Source organism: Lissotriton helveticus, chromosome 3_1 (genome assembly GCF_964261635.1).
Source record: "Lissotriton helveticus chromosome 3_1, aLisHel1.1, whole genome shotgun sequence".
NCBI classification, from domain to species: Eukaryota; Metazoa; Chordata; class Amphibia; order Caudata; family Salamandridae; genus Lissotriton; species Lissotriton helveticus.
In genome coordinates this window covers 1,854,916,941-1,854,942,887 of record NC_136061.1, presented here as the reverse complement: position 1 = coordinate 1,854,942,887, position 25,947 = coordinate 1,854,916,941, and the positions used below count along the sequence as shown (strand labels likewise).

General features: G+C 43.7%; 2 protein-coding genes across 2 annotated transcripts in view; one reads left to right on the top strand and one right to left on the bottom strand.

The window, feature by feature from the left end:
* Positions 1 to 25,947, top strand: part of CRACR2B (calcium release activated channel regulator 2B) — a 395,737-nt gene that overhangs the window by 22,283 nt on the left and 347,507 nt on the right. The gene's annotated exons all lie outside the window — the stretch shown is intronic.
* Positions 5,575 to 25,947, bottom strand: part of LOC144824335 (uncharacterized) — a 50,371-nt gene continuing 29,998 nt past the window's right edge. Inside the window, exon 3 of the mRNA XM_078683452.1 lies at positions 5,575 to 5,616. Within this exon, the coding sequence (XP_078539578.1) occupies positions 5,575 to 5,616 (42 nt within the window). The remainder of the gene's footprint in view (positions 5,617 to 25,947) is intronic.

Sequence of the window (25,947 nt, the reverse complement as noted above, 5' to 3'; positions counted from 1 at the left end):
TTATATGGTTCTCCCACATCTCCTAATCTATCTTTCACTTTTCTTCTCTTCACTACCTACCCAACTCTCGGGAATGAACACAAACAACCAACAAACAGCATGGACAAGGCACACCGCCATAAAGTGGGAGGAGCAGTAAAAACTGTAAGCTCATCCTACCCTGCACTAAGACAACCCAACACACACAAAGCAACACAAACTAAGCGCGACACCTACCGCATAGGATGACACACATACAACAGGGTCAGCTGTTAGCCAATATCAAAGTAGTCTCCTTCAACGTTAAGGGACTCAACCACCCGGTCAAAAGAAGGAAGGTCATAGAATACTTAGCCAAGCTAAAAAGCGACGTGTGTGTCCTTCAGGAGACCAAACTATCGGCCGATGACGCAAGCTGGCTCAAATCGAACTGGATAGACCACGCGATAAGTTCACCTGCATGCCACAAAAAGAGAGGAGTTATCACACTGATAAACAAAAAAGCCAAACTAAAACTGCGAGACTCCTACGCCGACGAAGAAGGGAGAGTCCTAATAACCAGCCTGACCAGGGGGGAGGAGTCAATACACATAGCAAACATCTACGGGCCAAACACGGAGGACAGGGACTTTTGGACAAAAATAGGAGACAAACTGAGTGAACTCCCACAAGACGATCTCCTAATAGTTGCAGGAGACCTAAACCAAGTGCTATACCACGCGACAGATAGACACCCACACAGGCCTAGTCACAACACGCAGGGGGAGAATACTCTCAAAAACTTGTGCGCTAAGCTCCAACTTAGAGACCCATGGAGACTCCAAAACCCGGACGCCAGAGACTACACTTTCTACTCACACCCCCACAACTCCTTCAGCCGGATCGACTACATTTTTATCTCGGAATCACACACTCACCTCATAGACCAAACAGAAATAGCACCAAGGTCAATCTCGGACCACCCACACATTAGCCTAACACTGTCAGGGAGGCACAACGGGGAAACTACGCGCAGATGGAGGCTCAATGATGAACTCCTCAAAAAGGAGACCATTACAGCAGAATTAGAGGACTCCATGAGAGACTATCTAGAGCATAACCACAACCCAGACACCGACAGGGGCATCCTCTGGGACGCCCTGAAAGCCACCATCAGGGGGAAACTACTATCCATCAAAGGAAGATTGAATAGAGAGAGAAACAAAAAGATCACAGAACTAGAGAAAGAACTAAAGGACCTGGAGACAGGTCACATAGCAAACTTGGAAGACAGGAAGACTCTCACAACACTAACAAAGAAGAAATACGAGCTGAACAAAATCTAAGCGAGAGAGCGGGAACATGGCTCAACAAATACAAGGCCATCAATCTGTGCACCGCCAACAGAGCTGGGAAGGCACTTGCCTCCTATCTAAAGAGCAAGCAAAGACAGCACGCAGTAGCCACCATCACAGACTCTAAAAACAAATCACAGACCGCAAATAAAGAGATCCTCAGGGTTTTCAAGGAATTCTATGGAGACCTATACAGGGAGGACCAAAACCTCAACAAAGATGGCGGTGCCGAGCTCCTAGATAAGATCTCTCTACCTACACTCACAGAGACACAGAGAGGAACTCTAGAATTAGACATCATGGGTGACGAAATAGACAAGGCAGTAGCGAGCCTTAAAGACAACAAAGCCCCAGGCCCAGATGGCTACACAGCGAGATTCTATAAACAATTCCTACACGTAATCAGACCAACAATGGTACATGTGTTCTCAGACTGCATCCAAAAGGGGAAAATGACACCTACAATGGCGGAAGCCAACATTATAGTGATCCCAAAGGAAGGTAAAGACCCACAACACCCCAAGAACTACTGGCCAATCTCCCTAATCAACGTAGATTGCAAGATATACTCAAAGATCTTAGCGACAAGACTAAACGCGTTCCTGCCCAAACTTATACACTGCTCACAAGTAGGCTACCTTAAAAATAGGATGTCCCATGACAACACTAGACTCTTATGACACCTAATAAACTACGCTTCCGCCAGCAACAATGCAGCGGTCATGATCGCCCTCGATGCAGAAAAAGCCTTCGACAGAGTGTCATGGCCCTTCCTAGATCGCTGCATGCAGAAATTGGGTCTAGGTACTAACTTCAGAAGGATGGTACTAGCGCTATACAATGAGCCTAAAGCCCGCGTGGTAGTGAACAGGGCTACATCCGAACCACTCACCCTAGAAAGAGGTACAAGGCAAGTCTGCCCACTCCCTCCAGCCCTCTTCCTGCTAGCCCTGGAGCCACTTCTAGCCATGATCAGAAATAACAAAGACATAAGGGGAATCCCAATTGGGGGAGACACAGTTAAGCTAGCTGCCTATGCGGATGACATCCTCATTACCACTGAAAACCCAGGCCCATCAATAGCCGTGCTTATGCCGACTATAGAGGAGTACGCACAGGCCTCAGGATATAAACTCAACAAAGACAAATCAGAATGCAAGCCACTTAACATCCACACAACCAGGGAGGTGCTGGGGAACTCAGGGCTGGCTTGGCAAAAAAAATTCCTGACATACCTGGGCCTACAATTCGGGAGAGATCTCAAGACCACGCTAGACCACAACAAATCGACACTACTAAACAAACTGAAAGGGAGATTAGAGACGTGGTCACCTAGATTCATAAGCTGGTGGGGTAGAGTGGAAACAATCAAAATGATGCTAACACCGATGGTTAATTACATGCTCAACATGCTACCACTGATCAACACAGAGGACTTCCACAAACACCTAGACAAAATGATAAACAAATTCCTCTGGAAAGGCAAAAAGCCCAGAATAAGCCTACTTAAACTAAGGCTAAGCAAAAGCCTGGGAGGGCTAAACGTAACAAACTTTAAAACATTTCAAACAGCATGCATAGCTAAACAAGGGTTATACTGGCTAACCCCAGAACAAGACTACACGCCAGCATGGTTCTCACTGGCGAAAAGAATCTTAAATGGCCTCGATCCCCTAGCCCTACATACAGCGAGCAAACACCTCGAGATGGCCAACAACCCAATACTGAAGAACACCAGGAACGCCCTACTCAAAGCAGACAAAAAAATGGAGGCTAGCATTAAAAACACTAGATGGGAATCGATATGGTTTAACCCCAAAATAAAATACCGCGAAAAAACGCTCAACATGTCCTCCTGGTACAAACATGGCATCTCCAGCCCCAACCAACTAAGCAACCAAGACGCACACATCACATTCGACACCATAAAACATACACACAAACTAAATGACATTGAGCTCTATAACTTCCTCAAAATAAAGTTGGCAATCACAAGAGCAGAACTTAACAAAGCTAGCCCCCCCCCCATCCTACAATACGCTGCAAACCTAAACAAGGCAGGTCACCAGACGTCTCACCTCTACAAGCTCCTAAGCCCAGGAAAATCCAAACTCAACAACAAAGCTTTAGAATACTGGGAGTCACTCCTCCACAGGCGTCTCGCCGAAAGGGAACAGTCTAACCTCTGGACGTCAGCAACACACAGCAAAGTCACCACCACTCTAGCACAAACAAAATTCTGGCTACTCCACAAGATATACTGGACCCCCTCCCGCCTAGCTAAAATAGGGATACGAGACAGTGACGAATGTTGGAATTGTAGCAAGGAAAAAGGTGACCTGGCACACCTAATCTTCCACTGCCCTAAGGTTAAAAGATTCTGGAACAGAATAAGCAACTTTATAAACAACGCTCTAGGCCTCTCAATACAGCTAGACTTCCACGTGGTGGCCACGGCCTTCATGGCACCATCAATCCAATCCAAAGAGGACAGAGAGGTGATTGACCTCCTACTCACAGCAGCAGTTAAGACGGTCCTAAATAACTGGAAGGACACAGGGAAAGCATCCTTTAAGGTCTGGTTCAACTGGATCACCTTCCTGCGGGGGGCGGACATCATTACTTCTAGTCACACATCAAAAACACACACAGGAGGCAAAATGTGTCTCTCCCTGGACAACTACCTGTCCTCACACAAACCCCCCTAGGCAATCACCAAGGGGGATAACACACCCATAGGCATAGTAGGCGGGAAGCCTGCCCAACTCCATCAACACTCGAACATTGTGTTCCCTCCCACTTTCTCACTCTCTCTCTTTTCCCACTTTCCTTTCACCGTCACCCGGGGGCACGGACACATGCCGCAGATAACGCCACGCACCGAGTATACGAATGTAGCACGCATGATCTCACAAAAGGCCGTATGTAACCTAACCGGCATATAAAGTTGTCAAGCTGTTCCTTTTCCCCTCGGGAGACATCTACTCTACTGCTGTATACTGTACCGTGTATATAAAACTTCTTCTCAATCCAATAAAAATTCATTTGATATCCAGCCCAAATGCAGAAGGTTGGAGAGAAAAAGGACTGCAATTAAATATGACCCCAGGTGTTTATAAGGGTTGAAGGATGGGTTAGATTTTCAGGGGATTAGAGCCAAAAAGGCAATCCCTAGCCAGGAGCTCCCGACCTGAGCTCCTCACCTGTCTGCCTTCTTGGTATCGGCCTCTGGGCAAACATAGCATTGACAAAGTCAGTAGGTCTGATTTGGATGTGCTAAACCAGGCAAAAGGGGCGTGTTTGAATGCATAAGCAGTTTAAAACCAGACTTGTTGGCTTGCCAACACTTACTAGTTACTTTGCAAATGTAGGCAGAGATCTCCACCATCATGGCAGAGGTGTCCCTATGGGAAAGTATATATTAAAGTTTATTATACTATAAAAAATATGTTGATGTATAATTTGAATGTAAATACATTTCTGTGCAGGGCGAAGGCTGTGCATAGTAGGGGTGTGGCCAAATCAAGATTGTGTGTCTGGAGGCATTGGTCTTCTATGATAAGGTGTGCACAGGCCAAAGGCTGAGTGTTGTAGGTGCTTCATCACCTAATAGAGCTTGGATTCCTAGAGGGAGTGGGCTTTCCATGAAGACTTCAGTTCAAGATGAAAGGTATGTGTAGTAGCGGCTTGAAAGATGAAGACTAGAAAGGTATTTTACATAGTGGATAGTTGGCATCAGATTACAAACATGGTGGCCGTGGTGTTGCTGCACAGAATTTGTCCAGCTGCACAAACTCACTGTATAACATACTAGGTGATTATTACCATTAAAATGGGCTAGAGAGCCATTTCAAAATGGCGACTACAGTGATTTTGCTCACTTCCTAGTTCTTCCTCTATAAACAGCTGTGTAATACTTGGATACTGGTATAAATATGAGCAACAAGATGGCAGCCAGTGAGAATCCTGTAATACTCCACGAAGGATATGCACGTCTGGAGCACACTTCCTAGGTATGGGGCTGCATTGTTTTTTCAAATTTTACATGTGGCATGTACAACCTTATCCAGATGTATGCCGGACCAGATGCACACATATACAGCAGGTTTAAACTGGGACATATAGACTGATGAATCATGCAACACGAATATGGATATACTAATGTTGCACGTACCACATTATGGTTACCACACACGTATATACGGTTAGTCAAGATTTGGGCACTTATATTGTTGGCATTTGCAATGTTTACGTGGTTTGTTTACACTTGGGCACTATCAATACAGTTTATCATGTCATTTCGCTGAAATTGACATGCAGATGAATTACAACTATTAAAAACACAGAATCACTGCTGAGCGTACTGATACATGTGATGCATAGAAGTCTTGTTTATACTTTGGGCACTAATAATGCACTCTGTGCTGTCATTACGCCGAAAATGACATGGAGATGAAATATTTAAAAACACCAAGGGGCATATTATCAAGCGGCAGCGATAATTATCGCTGGCCGCTCTTAGCGCGAGTATAATTATCGCTGGATTATATCGAAGAGATAGCGCTTTATCATCAACGGTTATCTCCAATGCGATAAAAAATCCAGCGATAGTGATAAAATGTGCGATTATCACTGGAAATCCAGCGATAAAAGCACAGCGATAGGAAAATCATCCTTGTAAATAGGGCAGGGTGGGCTTATCCTTACAATCCACCTCCCATAGGATATAATGGCTAAGTAAGATTCAAAGCGAGCAGATTGATAATAGGAGAAAGGTTTGTTAGCGCCATTATCCACGTTATTTAAGTTAGGTACGCCCACTTTGCATATCATTAGCGTTGCAAAGCTGGGTGTTAAGGAAACGAGCGCTGAGGCATGGAATCACACGCTAGCGTGTCCTTGCTGATAGTGCGATATAATTATCGCCGCTTTTCACCCGAAAATGGACGCTAAAGCGGCGATAATTATATTGCCAGCCCTTGATAATCTGCCCCCAAATCTCTGCTGCCCCTGTGATAAGTTACTTATCATGTTCAAATACGTCTTGCCACAATGTGGAGAAGTTGCCACAACAGACAATATTAGGAACTAATTGCTTGTGGATGCATGTTGTACACTTGGGAAGCGTATTGTAGAATGATGCACACTGAAGCACATGCTGGGAAATAGCCACGTAGATTGATAGTACATATGTATACTACCAGAGAAGGAAAGAAAACAGTGTCTCACACACATATATGTTATTTTCAGTGACTGGACAATTGATTTTAGAGAATCGACCTTGCACCTACACATCTTGCAAGTGCTGGAGGTGAGCTGAGATAGATATGTATGATGATGTTGATTGACTACTTCCCTGGCATGTATTAGTAGTGAAGGGTATGATATATAATGCAGGACTGAAGTACTAGATATTTGGAGACTTTGGGATAACAGATGCAGCCTCGATTTATACCTGACTAGGGAAGCAGATATCGTGACAGTCATTTGATCATTGGTGGGAGATCTATAATACTAATCACCTCATTTTCAACCTTTGACACTTCTATGGTATACTCAGCTTCTGTCCTCTGGGATACTTGATTGGTGTGTGCCACTGGCTACTAGACCTGCTATAGATATAATGTATAACAAGTACTGTCTTTCTTGATAGTTCACGATAATATCTCTTCTACACGTGGTGAGTGGGCCAGTGTGACCCAGGTGACAATTTTCGGGCCACTTCCTGTCCAGGGATGACTCCTAAGGCATGTATGTTTATCATGGTAGCCTTCATAAAGTCTTCTGCCAAATCTGCAGCAAAGATGAAACCCATGTTGGCATAGAATTGAAAGACGATTTGAGAGAAATAAAGGCTGTTGGTGAAACATACTATGGAACTCAACGTTGATTTACTTTGGACTGCTCAATGTTTTTTGTTTATGACCTGGACCTGATCCAACAGAAAAAGAAATGGTGGCTCTTCCTCCTTCTTCAGCACCCGTTACTTAATGTTATCTGCTGATTGTGACATTTGGAACTTTGTTGACATTTAAGTGTGTGCGTCCTCCTTCCACAGCCACCTATCTTGTGCTTGTAGTAGGGCCTTGGTCACCTAACGGGCCTGGGTGTCTGGAGGGAGTGAGCTCTCTGTGACTACTTCTGTATAAGTGGAAGGATGTGCGTAGTAGGGACTTGGCCACCTAATGGACCTTGTTTGTCTGGAGGGAGCAGGCTCTCCTTGAGTTGAGCACAGGGTTACGTCGATGCATAGTTGGACCTTGTCCACCCAATGGAACTTGGGTGTCTGTAGGGAGTGGACTCTCTCGGGAGACTTCCCTACAAGGTGAAGAGTGTTCGTAGTAGGGGCGTGGCCAACTAATAGGGCTAGAGTGTCTAGTGGCAGTAAACTCTTTTGTACGAGGCAAGGAGTGTGTCTTGTAGGGGCATTGCCATTGCCAACTAGTGGGGTCTGGGTGACTAGATGGAGTGGGCTCTCCATGAAGAACTGTGCATAGTGCAAAATTGATGTGTGGTAGGGGCTTATTCACCTAATGAAACTTGGGTTTCTTGAGGGAGTGGGCTCTTCATGAAAACGTCTGTACAGGGCAAAGAGTGTGCGCAGTAGGGGCATGGCCAACTAATGGGGTTTGGTGTCTGGATGGTCCGGGCTCTCCATGAAGACTTCTGTGCAAAGGGAAGGATGCGTCTAATAGGGTCTAGGTCATCAAATGGGCTTCGGTGTCTGGAGGGAGTGGTCTCTTCATGAAGACTTCTCTAGAAGGTGAATAGTGTTCATAATAGGGGATTATACACCTCAGGGGCTTGGGTGTCTGGAGGAAGTGGACTGTCTATAAATACTTCTGTGCAAGGTAAAGAGTGCATGTAGTAGGGGCATGGCTACCAAACCGGGCTTTGGTGCCTGGTGGGAGTGGGCTCTTCATGAAGACGTCCGTACAAGGGGGGATGTGCTTGGTAGGGGCTTGGTCACCTAATGTTTTTTTTTTCAAGAAGTGCACTGTCACTGGAGATGTCTGTAGAATGCGAAGGGTGTGCGTAGTAGGGGCTTGGCAAACTGATAGGGCTAGGGTGTCTGGAGGGAGTGGACTCTCTGCGAATATTACTGTCCAAGTTGAAAAGTGTATGAAGTAGGGACATGGCATCTAACGGGGCATCAGTGTCTGAAGGGAGTTGACTCTCCATGAAGAACTCTGTACAATGTGAAGGGGGTGCACAAAAGGGGTTTGGTAACATAAAGGGTATTGGTTTCTTGAGGGAGTGGGTTTTCCCTTCAGACCTCTGTTCAAGGCGAAGGGTGTGCATAGTAAAGGCTTGGCCGCCTAATGGGACTTTGGCGTCTGGTGGAAGTCGGCTCTCCATGAAGACTTCTGTAAATGGCGATGGGTAAGGGCAAAGCTACCTAACGGAGCTTGGGTGTCTAAAAGGAGTGGCCTCTCAGTGAAGACTTCTGTACAAGGTGAAGGGTGTGTATAGTATGAACATGGCCACTAAATGTGTCTTGGGGTTCGGAGGAAGTATGTTGTCTGTGAAGATATCTGTACATCGTTGGATGTGCGTATCTGGGGTTTGTGTTTTTTTGTTGTTGTTTGTTTTCTAAAAACTTTTTTCCACTGGTCCAGCAGTTTTCTCATTGGAGGCAGTGCAGACCCTGTATGCTCTTGAGGGAATACTGTGAAAGCACACGAGGGGTTCACACTGGCACCTGCAGAAGTGCTGCGTGACTGGCCAAAATTGTTCTTCTGACCCCTGGGGGGCTCACTTTAGGAGCACCCCATAACTGCAAGGGGGCAAGCATGCCCTTAAATTTCCCCTTTGGATTTTTTTTCAAGATTCAAAACACTGGGGCCGAGTCCTGCGTTCTATAATGGAAGTCACAACCTCTCTGTTTGGGTTGTGGCCAGCCAATGAGACTGCCTGGCTCTATGTGAATGCACCCGTTTTGCGGTACCAAGACAGATGATGGGAAAAAAAGCCCTCACTGCCAATAAGAGTGCTCTATGTGTCTGATTATACAACCCTCTATATATTTCTGTTTTTTAACCTTATTTTCCCATTAATGGCTGAACTAATTTACACAAAAACATAAAAAGCATGCTTTCTAATTAAGCAACTATCTTTCTGCACACGACGGAGGGGCCTTTCTTTCATCTCTTGCTTGTATGTGTCCATATGTTGGGCACCCTCCCCCCACCCCCCTTTCTTGACTTGTTTATGTAGGTTAGTGTAGCGTAATATTAAATAGAATTCGTCCACAGAAAACAGGCAATAGATACTTTAATTACGCTAGCAAAATAGTCATCTGAAAGCCTTTTTGGCGAAGCACAGCGCTCTTCATGCCTTTTCTAAACACTGTAAACAGTCGATAAATTATGGGAGCCATCTCTCCACTGGGATTGGCTTGTCTCCAGAATGTGTGCGGTCCAGTGCAGTGCGTTGTGGTGGACATTTCTCTGTGTCAGACAGAGGTTTAATGTTAAACTGTGCTTATCTGAAGCCACTCCTCCCACACCCAAAGGACGCCTATCAACAAAAGATGGAGCACTCTATACCCACTCCCACCTGCACTCTACCCCCAGTGGATCGATGTGTGAGTGTGATAACCCGACAGATGGTTTGGGTGAGAGGCCCATCCTTACACAACCCGAGTGCATTCCCTTCACTGCATCACCATTTTATCGTTCATAGACAGCTGTGCCTGGCACATACCGAGGAATGTGCAGGAGGGAAGGTTGAAATGTATGCACGCTGAGGGAATGCTGTCCCCCCCTTTAATAAGCTGGTATGTGGGATGGAGTAGCCCACATACTTATTCATCACAATTCAGAAAATTAAGTACACCTATAACTAATTTGTCCTTATTATTTTTGACATGTCATAAAAAAATATTTCACACAATAGGTTCACACAGATGCACAAAAAGTCTAAGATACTGCTTTGTGTGACTTGTAGAGCCACGGTGGTATTCTTCAGATTAAAAAGTTTGCTTGTCATAATGTGTGGTGATAGCCTACAGACATGCCATTGAACACTCCACTTTCTCATGGCTACAGAATATGACAATTGGCTTCTCAATTGGAGATTGATTCCTGGATTGACATGGCTCGCCATTTATTACAAGGCATCCTTTATGTTTCAAACTTTGATAAGTACAGTCAAAAGGCTTGTGATGGTGGGCGAGTAACATGGTTGATTGTTCAGCCATATGGCTGTGATTTTCATCGGATTTTAAAGTAATCCCTAATGACAAGGCTTGCAAAGGGCAGTGAGACCACTGATTAGGGGTCGTGCGCGAATATTTTGAATGAATGAATCAGTGTCCAGTTAAGAAGGCCGTTAGTATTTTCTGTAGCCCTGGTAAAGTGGAATATTCGGCGAAACACGGGTTGGCAGTTACCAAAAAATGTGACACTGTAACTTTTTTAATCTGAAGCTAAATGCTGGAACACTGTAAATCATTAGAAAAGCACGCAAGACAACCTATTGTACTTTTTGTTGATCTATTTGAAATTATTGCGTTTAATATTCATTGATGTCATACCAAATGTAATAAGGGCACATTTGTTATAGATACACATAACTTTGCTTCCCACAACTAGCCTGAATTTTGTAAAAAAAATGTGTCAGGAAGATACCTGACATTTGGTGTGTAGCAGCAGCACAGGGCCATCAAACTTAAACAAACCCACTAGCCCCATGAGCTAGCCAGGTTCTGAAAGGTTTCCAGCGATGGAGCAGCGTCATCCAAGCCCAAGCATTGCTCTGAGCGGCTGGTAGGACACTGTCAAAGTCAGTGCAACACCTGACCGACGCTTATGAAATGAAGGCTAGTCAGTCACAAGCAGCATGTGCCTCTGAAAGTCCTGTAACAGCCCAGTCTTTTGCTTGGATGACAGTAGAGATGGGGCACAGTTTTTTTCTGGAAGGCTTGAAATCCCACAAAAGTTTCAGTCATATATCAAGTTAAAGTAGGAGGACCTTTTCTCCGGTTTGGTGGAACTATATTTATTTATAATATTGGACTCAATTAATCACATACATCAGAGAAGGAGAGGAGAGAAGAGGACCTGAGAACTTAATCACACTTTCCTGGGTCAATTTAAAATTGCTTGCAAGAAAAACGTGAGGCATAGAGGATGGATGGACAGCAATTAAAGAAAAGCAGAGAATAGTATTAAGATGCAATGCCATCGTCTCTTTCAATGTCTTGGCAACATCACATTGAGAGCCGCTATCAATCAGATTTTTAAACACAGAAGTTCACTTTAGTCATGTGTATTAATTCATTGCTGTTTTTGAGCACATGCGTGTTGGTAGCAGCGGAGTGCCTGTTGCCAGCCGCACAACATACATGAAGATGCAGAGTCTTCAAGAGTGATCAAAAACCTGAAGATCTACTTCACCAGGTGTGGGGTGGGATTACTACTATATTGTGCACCCTGCGACACAAGGAAAGAGCCTACTGAGGTGACTCACTGAAGTGCTGTCACTGGACCTGTACACGGCGCTATCCATCAGTCTGTTGACTCAATAACTTTCAGCCGCCTTTAAGAGCTGCTTTGGCTGACTCATCCGTTCTAAGCAGCTACTTAGGCCTTCGCACAGAATTCTGGTGTTTGCTCTCTGGGGTTTTCATAGGTTCATTTCCTTCTTGCACTTAAACTGAAAGCCACTCCTGGCTCTGAATGAGAGGCCCTCTGGTAGCTCACTCCTGGAGAAGTACCAGCTACAAACATAATGTTCCCAAAATTATCTAGTCTCCTGCGATGAGTCCCACTAGCAGCTCTTCGTTAGTTTTCAGGCTGATCTGTTCAACATATCAGTGCCCGACTCTCCAACGCTTTGTAAACAGTGAAACATCTGATGACATGCTCTAAAGTTTAAGCTTGATTCATTTGGCCTCCAGAGTTACCTTTGTGGGCTCTCGATGCTGGAAAGCGGAGTATAGAATTGCCAATATGGGACATCCACTGGGATTACAATCCTTATCAGACCTCTCCTCCTCTTCTTGTTCCTTTATCAGGCTCTTTGTTGAAGTCTTGAAAACAGACTACCAAAAATGCATGTCCTTGAGAGAGTATTCCTGTAACCCAAGTGCCAATATCCACTTCAAATTGTCTTGAGGGTTCTTACTTCTATTAATACATTCTTGCACTTTGGTCATGGCATGCATCTCTCTCACCCTCTCTCAGTCAGTAATAGTGATGACAACTGATTCCAGCAACTGTAAGTTGCTTTATTTGTAGTACTTTCTATTTTACATAAAACTTAATTTAACGCTCTGGTCCTCTAAGGAATGCAGCCATTGTTCCTAAAATGTGTTGGTCGAACCATCAGTATCCTTCACTCAAAGACCAAGCTCGGATTCCTACAAATCTCACTTGGAAGATACTTTATTGTGGTCCATCCTATAAAATGTGGAACTCTTCAGCTGTTTACAAGTTGAAAATACACATGCACCTCTTATTCTGGAGAGACATAGGAACCTGGTTCTTTTCCTTCTTCCGTCGTGTGGTGGAACACTGCCTGCCTACACGCGTTTTTCATCTCCACTACTGTTTATGAGCACATCTCAGTGTTTCCACTTCCTTGGCTTTGACTTACTTGGCCCTCGCTGCTAAAGTTGACTTTATGAAAGTCTTTGCAAGGTATGTTTTAAATGAATTAGGCCTCTACATTTCAACGCAATCTTGTGATACCTGCACATACGACTGCAGCATTAAGTCTGCCGCACCATTGTTGTAGATCTTCCCTAGTATTTATTCAGGATACTCAATGTGAGGCCACTGGGCACCTTCAAATCACACTTTTATGCTTTTCATTTTACAATCTGTCAGACTAAGCAATGGTGCACGGGGACACCCGAGTGGAAGATTGTAATACCAATATCTCCATTGTGGACAATGCCGCAAGACAGGATTTTTGGCAGTCAAACTGGCCTAAAAACGTTTCCTAAAGTCATGGAGCTGGGTAGTGGATTCATGTTATTGTTTAACTGCAGGACCTGTCGGTATTTAAAACTTTCAGTATATTTTTGCATTCAAAGTCTTATTTTCGTATATCTTGACATAATGCTCGATAATGCCACAAAAAGACAAACATTTTTTAAATAACAAAAATGGACAATGTAAAGATCCGAAAGGTAGGATCCTTGTGGAAAATATTTTATGTAAACATTTTTATGTGAAACTGGCTAGTAGAGTTGTAAAGGTGCCTTAAATTGTTTAGGGAAAAATCAAGTCTGTGGCATATACATGTAATTATATGTAGTAACATTAGGCCAGTTTCATATTAAATATTATATAAAATAATAGAATATTATTGTTGAATAATGCCACCTATGAAAAGCCCTGCAGCTTCTTTTGTTGAATTATGCTACTTACTTTGGATAGTTTCTATATTTGTGAACTTTTAGTTTAATTCTAAAGTCGTGTGAAGGTGGCCACAAAAATAATCCTCTGCAACAGTAAACAATAAGTAATCAGAGTCAAAACATTGTAAAAATAGAGGCATGGAATGCAATATGAAAGCAGGATAAGAAAAACTCTTAATCTATTTTGTTCCATTGCACTCGTTTCCACACCTAACGCCCGCATTATGAGTGACCCAGAAAATGACTTGAATTGTCCTCACCCTTGTCTCACTCTGTGGTGGGTAAAATCCAGGTAGCTACTGTTGGACCCTGCGCATCTACTAAAAACATTAGCAATTACTGAGGCAATCTGTAATTCCAGGGCTGATTTCGCTGGTCCTTCCTCATTTTCTCCCACATTTTGTCCCAAATATTTCAGCTGCTTTCATGATATATTGTATATATTTCTCCATATTTGTAAAGCACCCTGAGTCAACGTTAGAATGTTCCACACTTTATAAAAACTTCAAAGTCACATAAAATGAAAAATTAAAAGCTGTATAAGACAGAGATCAGAATTCGACCAATACGGTTGAGGCAATCACGGATACCTCTATTAAAAACTGGTATATGGAGAAAAACACGCCCGAAAAATAAGATCACACTTATGTATTATGGTACGGATGAGGTGCAGCAGAGACCAACTTCAGATGCATCAAATATTACTCATAAACCAATTGCTAAATAAAATTGCAAGCTTAAATAAAAGAAATCCCAGCAGAACTAAATCAGTCACTAAAAAAACACTGATTGTAGTAACTGATTTCCCAAAAAAGATACCAGTTAGCTGTCTTTAATTAAAAGGGGTTGTGAAAAGCAGGAATACAGAGAATCTTACATTTCTACTTCTAGAAAATCAATTGAAACTTCACAAGGACAACAGGAAACATTAAAGCCTAAATAGTTTATTGAGAAAAACGTTCATTCTAAGCACAGCCAAACTCTAAGTAAAGCCTTGACCATGATCATAATTCTAACTTCAATTATTACATTGGACTAAAAACAGAGTATAGAACCATACGCATAGCAGTTAACCTATAAATGCAGCTCTTGGCAGCTGAATGGGTGTCCCATATACAGAAGAAATAAGCATATAAAAAGGTGCTTAACTAAGCCCAAACAAAATAGCAACATATGCTCTGCCACACACCTAATCTAGGTTGGAGATGATATCTACTCTAAATCAGACAAATGTTACTTAAGACAAGTATGAAACAAAACAGTCACAATGGCTGAGCTGTACACGAAAATCCACAAGACATCCGGGAGAGTGGCACAAAAATTTGACCAACCAAAAAGCCCAAAACAAAATGTGTTTTTTTGGACCCAACAATTAAAGGACATTAAGGGATACCAAAGTCAAGCAGCCTCACCACTTTAGGGTTCCATAAAGCATGGTAACGATGTGGTTTCATGCAACGCAGTTTATACATGGCATATGAAGTACAACATTATTTGTTAATCAGGAGATCAGATGTATTTGACTCAGAAGAGTTCACGCTCCACTCCCCATGTAGGAACCATTCTCTTCTATAAGAGAGGTTTACTAAGTTCCTCGTGTGGCCTATTAGCATGCTACTGCTAACCCATGTGCAGGTTATTGTGTTCATTTTATTTTGAGTATTTGTTATGTGCAAATGCCACACAAACCTGCCTTTAATTTTTTTGATGAAATACAGCAAAATGATTTTTAGGAATGGTTTCATGTTTAATACTCCCTTGATATTTGGCTATTGAAAATAATTTTTGGGACTCAGGTGCACAGCCCGATTTAGAATTTGACTGACAGGGTACTCTAGCGTAAACGCAACAGAGTATCCTGTCTACCAAACCCTTGGTCCATCAGCCTTATTTAAAGAGAGATGGGCCTTACATTTTCTGTCGATGGAGCCCTGTTGGGCCGTTAGAGGAATTACACCGCTTGAAGGCCCTATTTGAGGGCAACAGTGTAATTTCTGGATTTTTTAGGTCTCGCCTAGCGATGCAGCGCATGTGTTGCACCCCTTGGCGAGATCTATTGTCTTCGGTTTTGGTAGCGAAGGGTTCCAAGAAATGTGCATGCGCCCGGACAGGCGTGCACGCATGCGCCCAGACAGGCGATGTGCACGCGTATGGCTCACGCGTTCAGCACAACACGCGCACAGTGCCTAAAACATGAATGTCACCTTGTGCAATACAGCTTGTGCTCATGTAAAGCGCTTCAATAGCTTGGGGTCGAGTTTGCTCTATACAAAAACTACACAAATCAGATGCCGTCACGAGCGCACTGCAGCCCGGCGAGCTCCAGTCCTATTGGGCAGGCAGCAATGTCAGAGTGCGTACACGACCCTCGTCACCCTTGCGTCCCCAGTAGGGCTTACGTCGTGTCTGACCATGACCTTGCATTCCAGCTCTTGAGCCGTTGACTACCTCTGCCATCTGGCGATTGTATGTTCGTACCTGGTGATGTCTCAACTGTCCTGGAAACGAGGCAGTGCTGCTATGGGCTGTCTCACCTACACAACAAGATGGGAATGACTAGGCTGGGTCTCTTGAGTGCAGGAGTACTGGAAGGAGGCTGCTCTAATTGGCTGCTTTTATCCGTGGGCGGGACTCCCTCAAGGGCACCAGTCACTGTGACGAACATTCACTGCCATTAGGTGAAATGGCTTCTGGTGGATGTGGACGAAGCAATGGCATCCGACGACTAGGCCAAGATGGCGGCCTTGCTGGAGAGTGAGGGGCCCGAGGAAGGGGAGTGTCGCTCATCCTGGTGGGAAACATTGAAGAGAGGAATGCGAAGGACAGGTGAGGGAAAAGTGTGATTGATGGTAGGTGAAGGGAAGACTGTGGAAGATAGTTGAGGACAAGGGTAAAGTAAAGTGAAAAGATGATTATGGAGGAGAAGTCCACACATGAGTGGAGGAGAAAGATGAGCGGGGTTAGAGGAGAAGTGTGGGGGAAAGCTGATAACACACGAGATATGATGAGAGTGAGCACACCCATCAGCCGAAGTTTACCTGGCTGAGCAGGAGACACTCTTAGAAGGAGAACTGGGCAGTACATTTGCACCCCTTTATTCATAGCGTCCAAATCAGCCCAGGAGTATGCGAGGGGCGAAAGCCTGTGCGTTACGTATCAGAATGAGCTGCCTGCTCTTCTATGTCAGCGACAATAGTGCTGTCCCTGAGGGGACATGCACCCAAGCCGGTGATATGTACCCCTCCACGAATGCCAACTGCCCTAGCTTGTCTCTTGCTTGTGCGCAATGGTGATGTGGCGCGGCAGCTCAGGGACAGTGGATTGGTGTTGCATGCGCTTTCCCACTTTCATCACCGTCATTGTATCGAAGCTGACATATTACAGAATAATGTGACTACAAAGGCAGGCAATGTCAGCACAGCAGCGCCTATGCCACTGTAAAGGCATGTGGAAACACTTGTCACAACTCATTGGAGACAGGATCGTCTAATGTCACATTTTTAGGTCTCGCCAGGGTTGCGCACATTTTATGGATAACCAGAGACACTGTTACCGGCCTAAAGGAACTTTCCAGGACTGCAAGTGTGCAACTTGCTTATCAGCTGTCAGTGTACATACAGAGCTGTTGCAAACCAGCGTACAGCGTGGCCACTTATTCAGTAGCACAATACTTAGTAGTCTGTCGCCGGGGAGTGCCTTTCTTGTTATTTTACAATTGTGAATAGAATGTTGAATTGCTGCTCCTTTCTCTGTAATGATGTAAATGACTTGCACAGAAGTGAGCAAACACCTGTCAATCTCAGCCTGAAAATCAAGTTCCAGCTGGAAGTTTCTGACCGACTTGGACTGCGGGTTTGACCCATAAATGGTGGATGCCCTCGAGCTACAGCCTAGTATAGAACACGCATTTGCAATGCAATAGATCTTGCATGTGCGAGATTTTGAGCTATTGGCATTGTAAATGACAATGCTTTTTAAAAGGAATTGTCATTTACAATGCCAATTGCTTAAACTCTTGCTAATGCTTGTTACTGTCTGTCACTGCCAGGAAAAGCCCGTCTGTAAGGGACAGAAGAAAAATAATGACCCCCACGTCCTCGGAGAAACTCCAAAGAGGTGGGGCTGATTAGTTTTATGTTTTTCAAAAATGATTATGTAAAGCAAAAGAAATGTCTAAGGTTTGGAGGATGACGTTCAAAACTGATGGCGACTGTCTATCAGATTTTTTTATACCTTGAAGGAGCTCTATGTGACAATGGTCCTCTTCAAGTTATAGAGATGATGGCTGCACTAGTGATCATCCCTAAAGTGTTAGACAGTATGTTAAAGATGAATACACTCGTAAATGCAATCAATAGTTGCGTTATTCATCAATCTTGCCTTGAGGTGTACAACAGTTGAGAAATACGTCTTGTAGCCGTCAGCGCTTTCTGCAATACTCCAGTCATCCTGCAATCCACATTCGATTCCCCGAACCCGAACAACTATGACCTCAGGTTCCATACCTGGAGCCTGATGTCGTTACACCGACCACAACACAGTAGTCCATCAAACTATATATAGTTGACCCTTCGTTTTTGCTTGAACAACTTGCCCTTCTTAATACAGAATCAGTAATGTCAGAATGCAGCAAATGCATCCATTCTGCAATGATAATCTACTCTATATCCTAGTTTTCAGTGGCCATGGTGGAAGGAAGGATAACTCAGTGGGCGAGGGTACCTAAAAAAATCGTTAACTTTCTTAAAGCCACCAGCCAAACTATGTGGCACAACCTACAACATATTCTCATTTTCAGGTGAAAAGACTAGCTTCAAAATTCCATTACCCAGTTACTTGGGATCTGGCGTTGGCTGAGAGGCACTGAATGTAGTTGAATGAGTGGCCGGTTACAACTCACAGGGTCTTGAAAGTTGGTGTTCATTAAAGTGTCTACTGGTGTTGGGAATAAACATTGCACCTGCAGTAGGCCTTCAGGGGTACCAAACAGCCAAAAGAACACCTATGGGCTCTAATGCAGCTATTACCAAGGCGATTTAATGGACCAAATGTTTAGGCTGGTAAAATGTGTTCCCTTGTTACTGTTCTTGGCAAATTCGGGAGCAAGTCAAAGGCCCAATCATGAATTCCACAAGAGAATTCTGCTTCACTCAACGCATAGGAGGGCATTGGTGAGGTGATTTTCACTTAAATGTAAACAAGTCAAGCTTGACCATGCATGCATCCTCTTTCTGTGCAACTTTATAATTTTCAGAGCTTTTCTATCCTCAAACAAAAATGTATGCAGGATTTTTACCCACAAGAACATTAAGGAACTGAATACACTACCCAAATTGCAACGTGGGGCCTTTGTGAATGGTGCAAAATAACAGAAGATCGCTAGCGCATGGATGTATGCGGTAGGTGGGTTATGGTTACCTTTACAACCTCATTCTCCATGGCTTATTGGGAATCTGAGAAGAATACCTGTGTTTCCACCCTGCGGACAGCGGACATGAATGTCCTGTAGAGTAGTATGAACTTTCCACAGGAGATTGAATTCCTCCTACTCTAGTTATTTGCTAGATGAAAATGACTTTGTATAACCCTCTTGTGAGTTCACTTGTGGTTCATTTTATTATTCTTGTTAATTGCATTGGAAAGGAGAAGTTAACATGAATGCAGGTTTCAGAGGACTCATCTGAAGGCAGTAAAACACTAGGCAGGCGGCTGTGGTCATAAGGATCAGTCACTCTGTGGCTTGAAACTCCCTGCTGCTGTAAAACATGGCTACACCTCAGATAAGCAAAGTGGGCTGAGTGTGTGATCAGGAATTCCCCACACAGGTTGTCCTTGTGGCATATTTATACTAGCTGTCCATCAACAGAGGTCAATAACACGTGCTCATTCAGCCAATGGGATCGCAAATATGTTCGAGACTCTTATGAACCCAACATCTGTGAGTGATTGTTAAACCCTTATCGCCAAATCCTGGTGATAAGTATAAGTTCCACATCTGCGAGCAGCTGCTACGCCCTACTGTGAAGTCCTGTGCCAAGGATACATTTCTCGTTAATTGGTGTTTTATTTAAGAACGCACCTCCTGAGATGGCTTCAGCTAGAGTAAGGATTCCCTTCGGAGAGTACCACAGGTCAGAGGGATTAGCTCCTAAATGGAAATAATCATTCATGCCAAGAGCAGGATGATTATGTTAGCTCACTCCTTGATTCTGACATATTAAGAGCGCCAGGAAGCCACACACACTTTCCTCCGGACCAGGAAACATCTAGGTAATAGGTATCCAGAGTGGCTTCTATACAACCTGTGAGTACATTTTCATAAGAGAGCTGTTTGCATTGGACAGGCCCTGGAAGACTTCACAATATCAAATTCTGAGCAGAGGTTTGGAAGGGAACATGTCTAGGATAGGCTAGTGCCCCCGAAGTGTCAAAGGAACCTCCATCTCCATTGGGTGCAATCAAACTTGAGCACACCCCCCACCAGATCAAGCTCCTCTAACCAGTCATACTCACATCAAAGGAGAAAATCATGGCCAGTAAGCTTGGAATCTGAATGATACAATAGTTCTTGTACCACTTGGAAGAAAATAAAAGCAGTACCTTTCTCTTTATCTACTCCTATGGTTAAACCTAGGATCTACTTCTATGCCTGGCAAGGCGCTAATTAGAAGTCGGCTGCAGTCGTATACCCAGAGGGAGATGGCGCTACTCTTGCCGATTCCATGTTGCCCAGTGTTCTTAATCTCAAAATGAGCTAATACCACAACTCCAGACCCGATAAATATCCTCACTCTGGGGAAGGAGCAGAGGGCACAAGCACAGCCTGCACCCACCTGAATCCTTCCTTAAATACAGGGAGAGCTAACATGTCCCAACCTGCATCCCGTAGCATAAAGCTGGTGGTGAATGGGACCGAAAGATCTCAGAAAAGACCGGGAACCAGGATATTTGTGCTAAAAAGGACCCATTCTGGAGACTTCAACTCATAGTTGCCTGGTGCAGCCATGCAATTTCTGGCCATTCCAAGTTTCCCTATACCATATGCAATACCATCGGCCAGCTCTGGCTTTCGAACAAACAACATTTGAGTCCATACCCCAATGGAGACATGAAGCCGCTTAGTAGTATTGAACTTGAGTTCCACACATAGGTCTGCAGAAGAATTTTGAGATTTCACATTTCTCTAGAAGGTCAATATTGCTGGGGCGAGTCAGTTACGTATCCCGCTCGCCAAATACACAAACCCATTTGACTGTGCACTAGGCCCTTATGCCTTTTAAGAAGCTTTGGCCAGTTGGAACAGTTCTTGGTTTCTCTATATATCATTCTGCAACTCACAAATTGCGTCATGTTCTCACACGATATCAGCTCTGTTTACATGGTGTCCTGTTGAGCTTGAAACCCCTGTGCTGATTGGATTTCCAGCTCCTTTGCGGTGGTTGGGCATAATTGATGTTCATCAGGGATTTCGCAACCTCCCAAGGACATCAGAAGCAGTCATGGAGGCTTTGCTAATTTTTTTATGTTGGGAAGGAGGGAGTAGAGTGTCTCTCGGGCAGTGCTCACCACAAAGCCCCACCATCCCGGAGGCTTGTCATGTCAACTGAGAATAAAAGGCTCAAGGCTTCACCTCTTTCCCAGAGCACCATCCAAGCAGTGGCGTAACCAAAATGGTGGGGCTCTCCTGCAAATTGTGACGAGGTGTCCCTGAGTTCCTATATTTCACAGATATGTATTGGCCTTGGGCTGAATAGGGGCCACCTGAAGGATTGGTTGCTGCCTCAGGGGTCTGCCCCCCGGGTGCTCCAGGGGCCTGCGTTACGTCCCTTCCACTAAAACCCCCTTCGGTCACATGGTGAGTCAATCTGGCCAATAGGAAAACTGGATCTTGGTCACATAATACCTGCCCTTTGTGTATATATGTTTTATATGGTACTGTCAGGATGTGAAAGTGAGTTCTTTATGACCGATTTGATTTGATTTAAAGTTTTGTAAAGCGTTCTTATGCCCGGAGGCGTCATGGCGCTAGCCTATAACAACGTTGCGCAGCCCTACCTAGTTGCAGTATAGCCATGTCTTTAGGGTTTTCCTAAAAGAAAAACGAGTTGAAGCAGATTATATACTGTGACGCAGACCGTTCCAGTGTAAGGCTGTACCTCTGTTGAAACTGCCGCCTCCCCAAGAAACACATTTGTAAGAGTTACCACCAGATTTCTGGCGGTATTGGAATGAAGAGCTCTACCTGGAAAATACCATCTAAAGTTCTTATTTAGGAAGTCAGAACCTATACCATTCAGGGATTTAAATGCTATGAATAACGTGGAGTTCATTAAGAGCCCAAGTAGCCGAGTTAAATTTAGGAAGATTTAACAGTATTTTAGCGGCTGACTTTTGCAAAGTTTGTAGTTTAGTTAACAATCCCTTTTGTAGATTTAAATAGAGTCCATTACAGCAGCCGATACGAGAAAAGACCAATGCAGTTACTACTATCTTTAGTAGCTCAATTTGAATCAGATGGAAGATCTTTCGATGGTTTTAAAAGAAATAAGGATGATGAGATAACTGCATTCTGATGAACTGTCGCTAGTTTCATTCACCTTCATTGATTTCTGGCCAGTCAGCAAAGTTATTTTTATTGCATGTTGCCTACTGTTAAAGTTCTATGAAAAAATCTTGCTAAACATTTGTGAATTTAACATAACGACCTGCCTCCTCTGGGAGCAATCAGGGGGAAGAATAACGTTCAGGAAAGTGTACGTGCTCCCCTGAAATGTCAAGCTTCTCGGCTTTCTACCATAACTAACAAACTGTCCACACCTTATTTCCGCCAGAAACCTCTAAAATCCGGCGAGGTCAAAGGGCAGGCACACCTAGCCTGGGCCCTGAGGCTACAGGACCCACCTCTCAGTGGAACTCTCCTGACCCATCACTGTCGAAGAGAGCAACAAAACCAAGTCACTTTTTTGGAAAAGGAAAATTGTTGTTTCCAGATAATTTGCCAGCATCCACCATTCTTACCTTCCACACACCGACCTCTCATTACCGCTTTAAAGAATCGGGCCTGTCCACTCAGCAAGCACACTACTCACAAGACCTTGCCGCTCAGTTTCAGCTGCTAAGCACCTCACAATGCACCAGCCCATAAAAAAACTTTTTAAAAATCACTTCTGGAAATCAGTCTTCACCAGTCCAGAGTGCCAAGAACACCATCTCTAAGACATTTAGGGCATGCAGCTGTGGCCACTGGCTTTCCTGTTGCAACTCCCAACATTGCCTTAGCGATCCCTGTTCCCACAAGTGGCAAATCAGTGCAAAGAACGCAGCAGTGGTAAGCCTTTATGGGCATTAAGATCCATTTTTTATCACACTAATAGTGAATAATATCTTGTTATTCACTGAAAGTGTAATACAAATTGGAACTAGGAGCTGGAATGGGACCTTAACTGGCAGTAGGGATAAGTTAAAAAAAAATGTTTTAAAGTGTGTGTTGTGTCTGAATGCGTGTGTGTGTGAATGCTTTTGTGTGTGAAAGAGTGAGACTTGAAGACAGGTAGTGATAAAGAATTAATGAAACTGACTGTCAGTAAGTGAGTATGAGTACGTTGGAGCGAGTGAGAATAAGAGTAACTGCAAGTGAGTGAGAGTGAATGAATGAATGAGTAAGAATGAGTGTGAGGGCATGATAGAGAATGTGAATGAGAGTAAGTGTGAATGAGAATGAATGGCAGTGTGCGCAACTTTGAGTAAAAAGGAGTACGTCTGAGGAGGTGAGAAAAAGTGAGAATGAGTGAATGAGAGTAAGAGTGAGAAAGCATGAGTGTGTGAGAGAAAGGATGAGTGCGAATGAATGTGCAAGAATAAGTCAGAGTAAGCAGAGCAGAGTAAGTTGGAATAAGTGAAGTGAGTGAGAGTAAGAATAAGAAAGTTTGAGTGAATTGTAACAATGAGAAAGCATCAGTGAGAATAAGAGTTAGACAAAGTGAAAATGAATGTGTGAGTGCAATTGAGTGAAAATGAGTGATTGAAACTGAGTGAGAGAGAATGAGTGAATGTAAGCGAACATAAGTGATGCTCTGGTGCTATGCTTGCAAGCCTGCCATATGCGCTGGCATACTGAAGGTAATTTTTGGCCTATAGAGGCACCTGTGGCAAAATACTGGTGTTGTCATACTGGACATCCAATTCTTAGTAGGACAGGCATCTGCGACCAAGAACCGGCATTAGCATACGTGAGGTAACTTTGGGCTCAATAGCCACCCATGGTAAAATACTGGTACTGCTATACTAGATGTATTTGCTGGCACATGTGACATCTGTCGCAAAATGCTGGCACTAGCACACTGGAGGCAATTCTTGGCATAAGGATGGATAAGGGTGGCAGCAACCATGATAAAATGCTGTCAGTGACATACTAGAGGTAATTTGTGACATAAGTGTTGCCCATGGCATATGGACACCATTAATGGCAGAATTCTGGCACTGGCACATTGAATGTCATTTTGGCACCCTTGATATAGTGGGGTAACCATGACACAAAGGAGCTATTTTTTATGCCTCAACTTTCACACACCTTTCAGCTGTCTGTAGTCAAAAGCCTCTTTTGGACCATTCCAAAAACTTGCAGTGGGATTAGAACACACTGTTGCGTGCATTGATTGGCTTTATTGTGACTCTCATTTGCTTGCTTCTTATTCGTTGGCTTGCCTTACTCTTCTTGTGTTTGTCCCTTCATGAATCATATCCTCTTTACCATCCTTTCAATTGGCCAAGGTTGTATTCTTCCTCTGGTCACATCTAGGGAACTACTGTTTTCTTTTTCATTAAACAGTCTATGAGAGTGGATGTGTCTCCATACTTTGTCTCATGTTGTGCTGCTTCCCCTCCTCAAAAGCATCTCCTGCCTTTTGCCTCTTTTTCACACGCCTCCCTCAACCAACTCCTCCATGGCGCCCCTACCCCGAGCTTACTTGTAATTTTTTTCCTGAGGACTGGAAGCTGCCTTTTGCTGACAGGCCGCTCTGCAACGCTTAAATCCGATGTATGCGCCTCCGTTGCTCCGTCGCTTCTGGACTACTCCTCATTGCTTTATTCCGCATGCATCCCACCTTCTCCTCCACCCCCCAGAATCTTTTATCTAAGTTATTTTGTATTTCTTCGGAGGGCCCAGCAGTTGCCATTTGCAGCCAGGCCGCTCCACTATGTAAAATGCACTTTTGTCCGATGTAAGCGTCATCTGCCATCTTAGATGGGTACTTAAAGACAAAAGAAAAGCAATAGGCACATGCATGAATAGTGACACACACACATATGCATGCATATGTCATTATGCATGCACACACCTACAGAATTAACAGTGAGTAGCAGCGGTCTTATCAATGTGCCCTTTTTTTTTTTGCCAATGCTGTGATTTTGCCAAGTGACGAAAAAAGTATTTACAAAGCCAATATGTCAACAGGCCAAATTCTATTGGCTTTGCCAATACTTGGTGGCATATGTGGGCAATGATAGCACATTGAAAAAAATGGGTTTAACTCCTGAGAAATGTCAGGTTTCATTTTCTTGGCACACTATAAAAAGAATCGAATATTTTACAAGAGCCTTTTTAGATTCCATGGCTGCTTTTTATCAAATTTATGTGAAAATTGTGCTTTAAAATGCACTGTTTGATGCCATTTTGTTCCTAAATGTTCTCTGGAGCAGAACCCCCTCTGACCCACAATTCCAAAGATCATGTCAGCACCCTAATATAATATACATGGTATCTAAAATAAACATTTGTCTGTCTTGTGTTGTTATATTAGTCATGCTGTTATAATGTAACTTCTGTAATGTCAATTATTGTGAGGTCAATATGGTTTAAGTCATACAACATCAATTCCGTGGAAGATATAAAGGCTATCTGATGTCACTTCTTGTGAGGTCATTAAGGATGTGTGATGTCACCTCTGCCACCCCTGGCATTTTGGTGAAACGATGTCCAAGCACCTGGGGAGCCTACAACCCTTACTGGCACATGCATCAAGGTAGACTTTTGCGATTCCTTAATTGCGATTATTAAGGAATCGCAACGAAGGAATTTAGTGCATTTTAGTGCATTTTTCAAAGTTTTTGCAAATTACAGACAAGTTTGATTTGTCTGTAATTTGCGGACCCAAATAGCGAAATCGCTATTTGAAAATGCTTCGAGTATTGCATTTAAGGAATCGCAAATTGCAATTCCCTTAATGCAATAGCAATTTAGGAATTCGCAAATAATTGCGAATT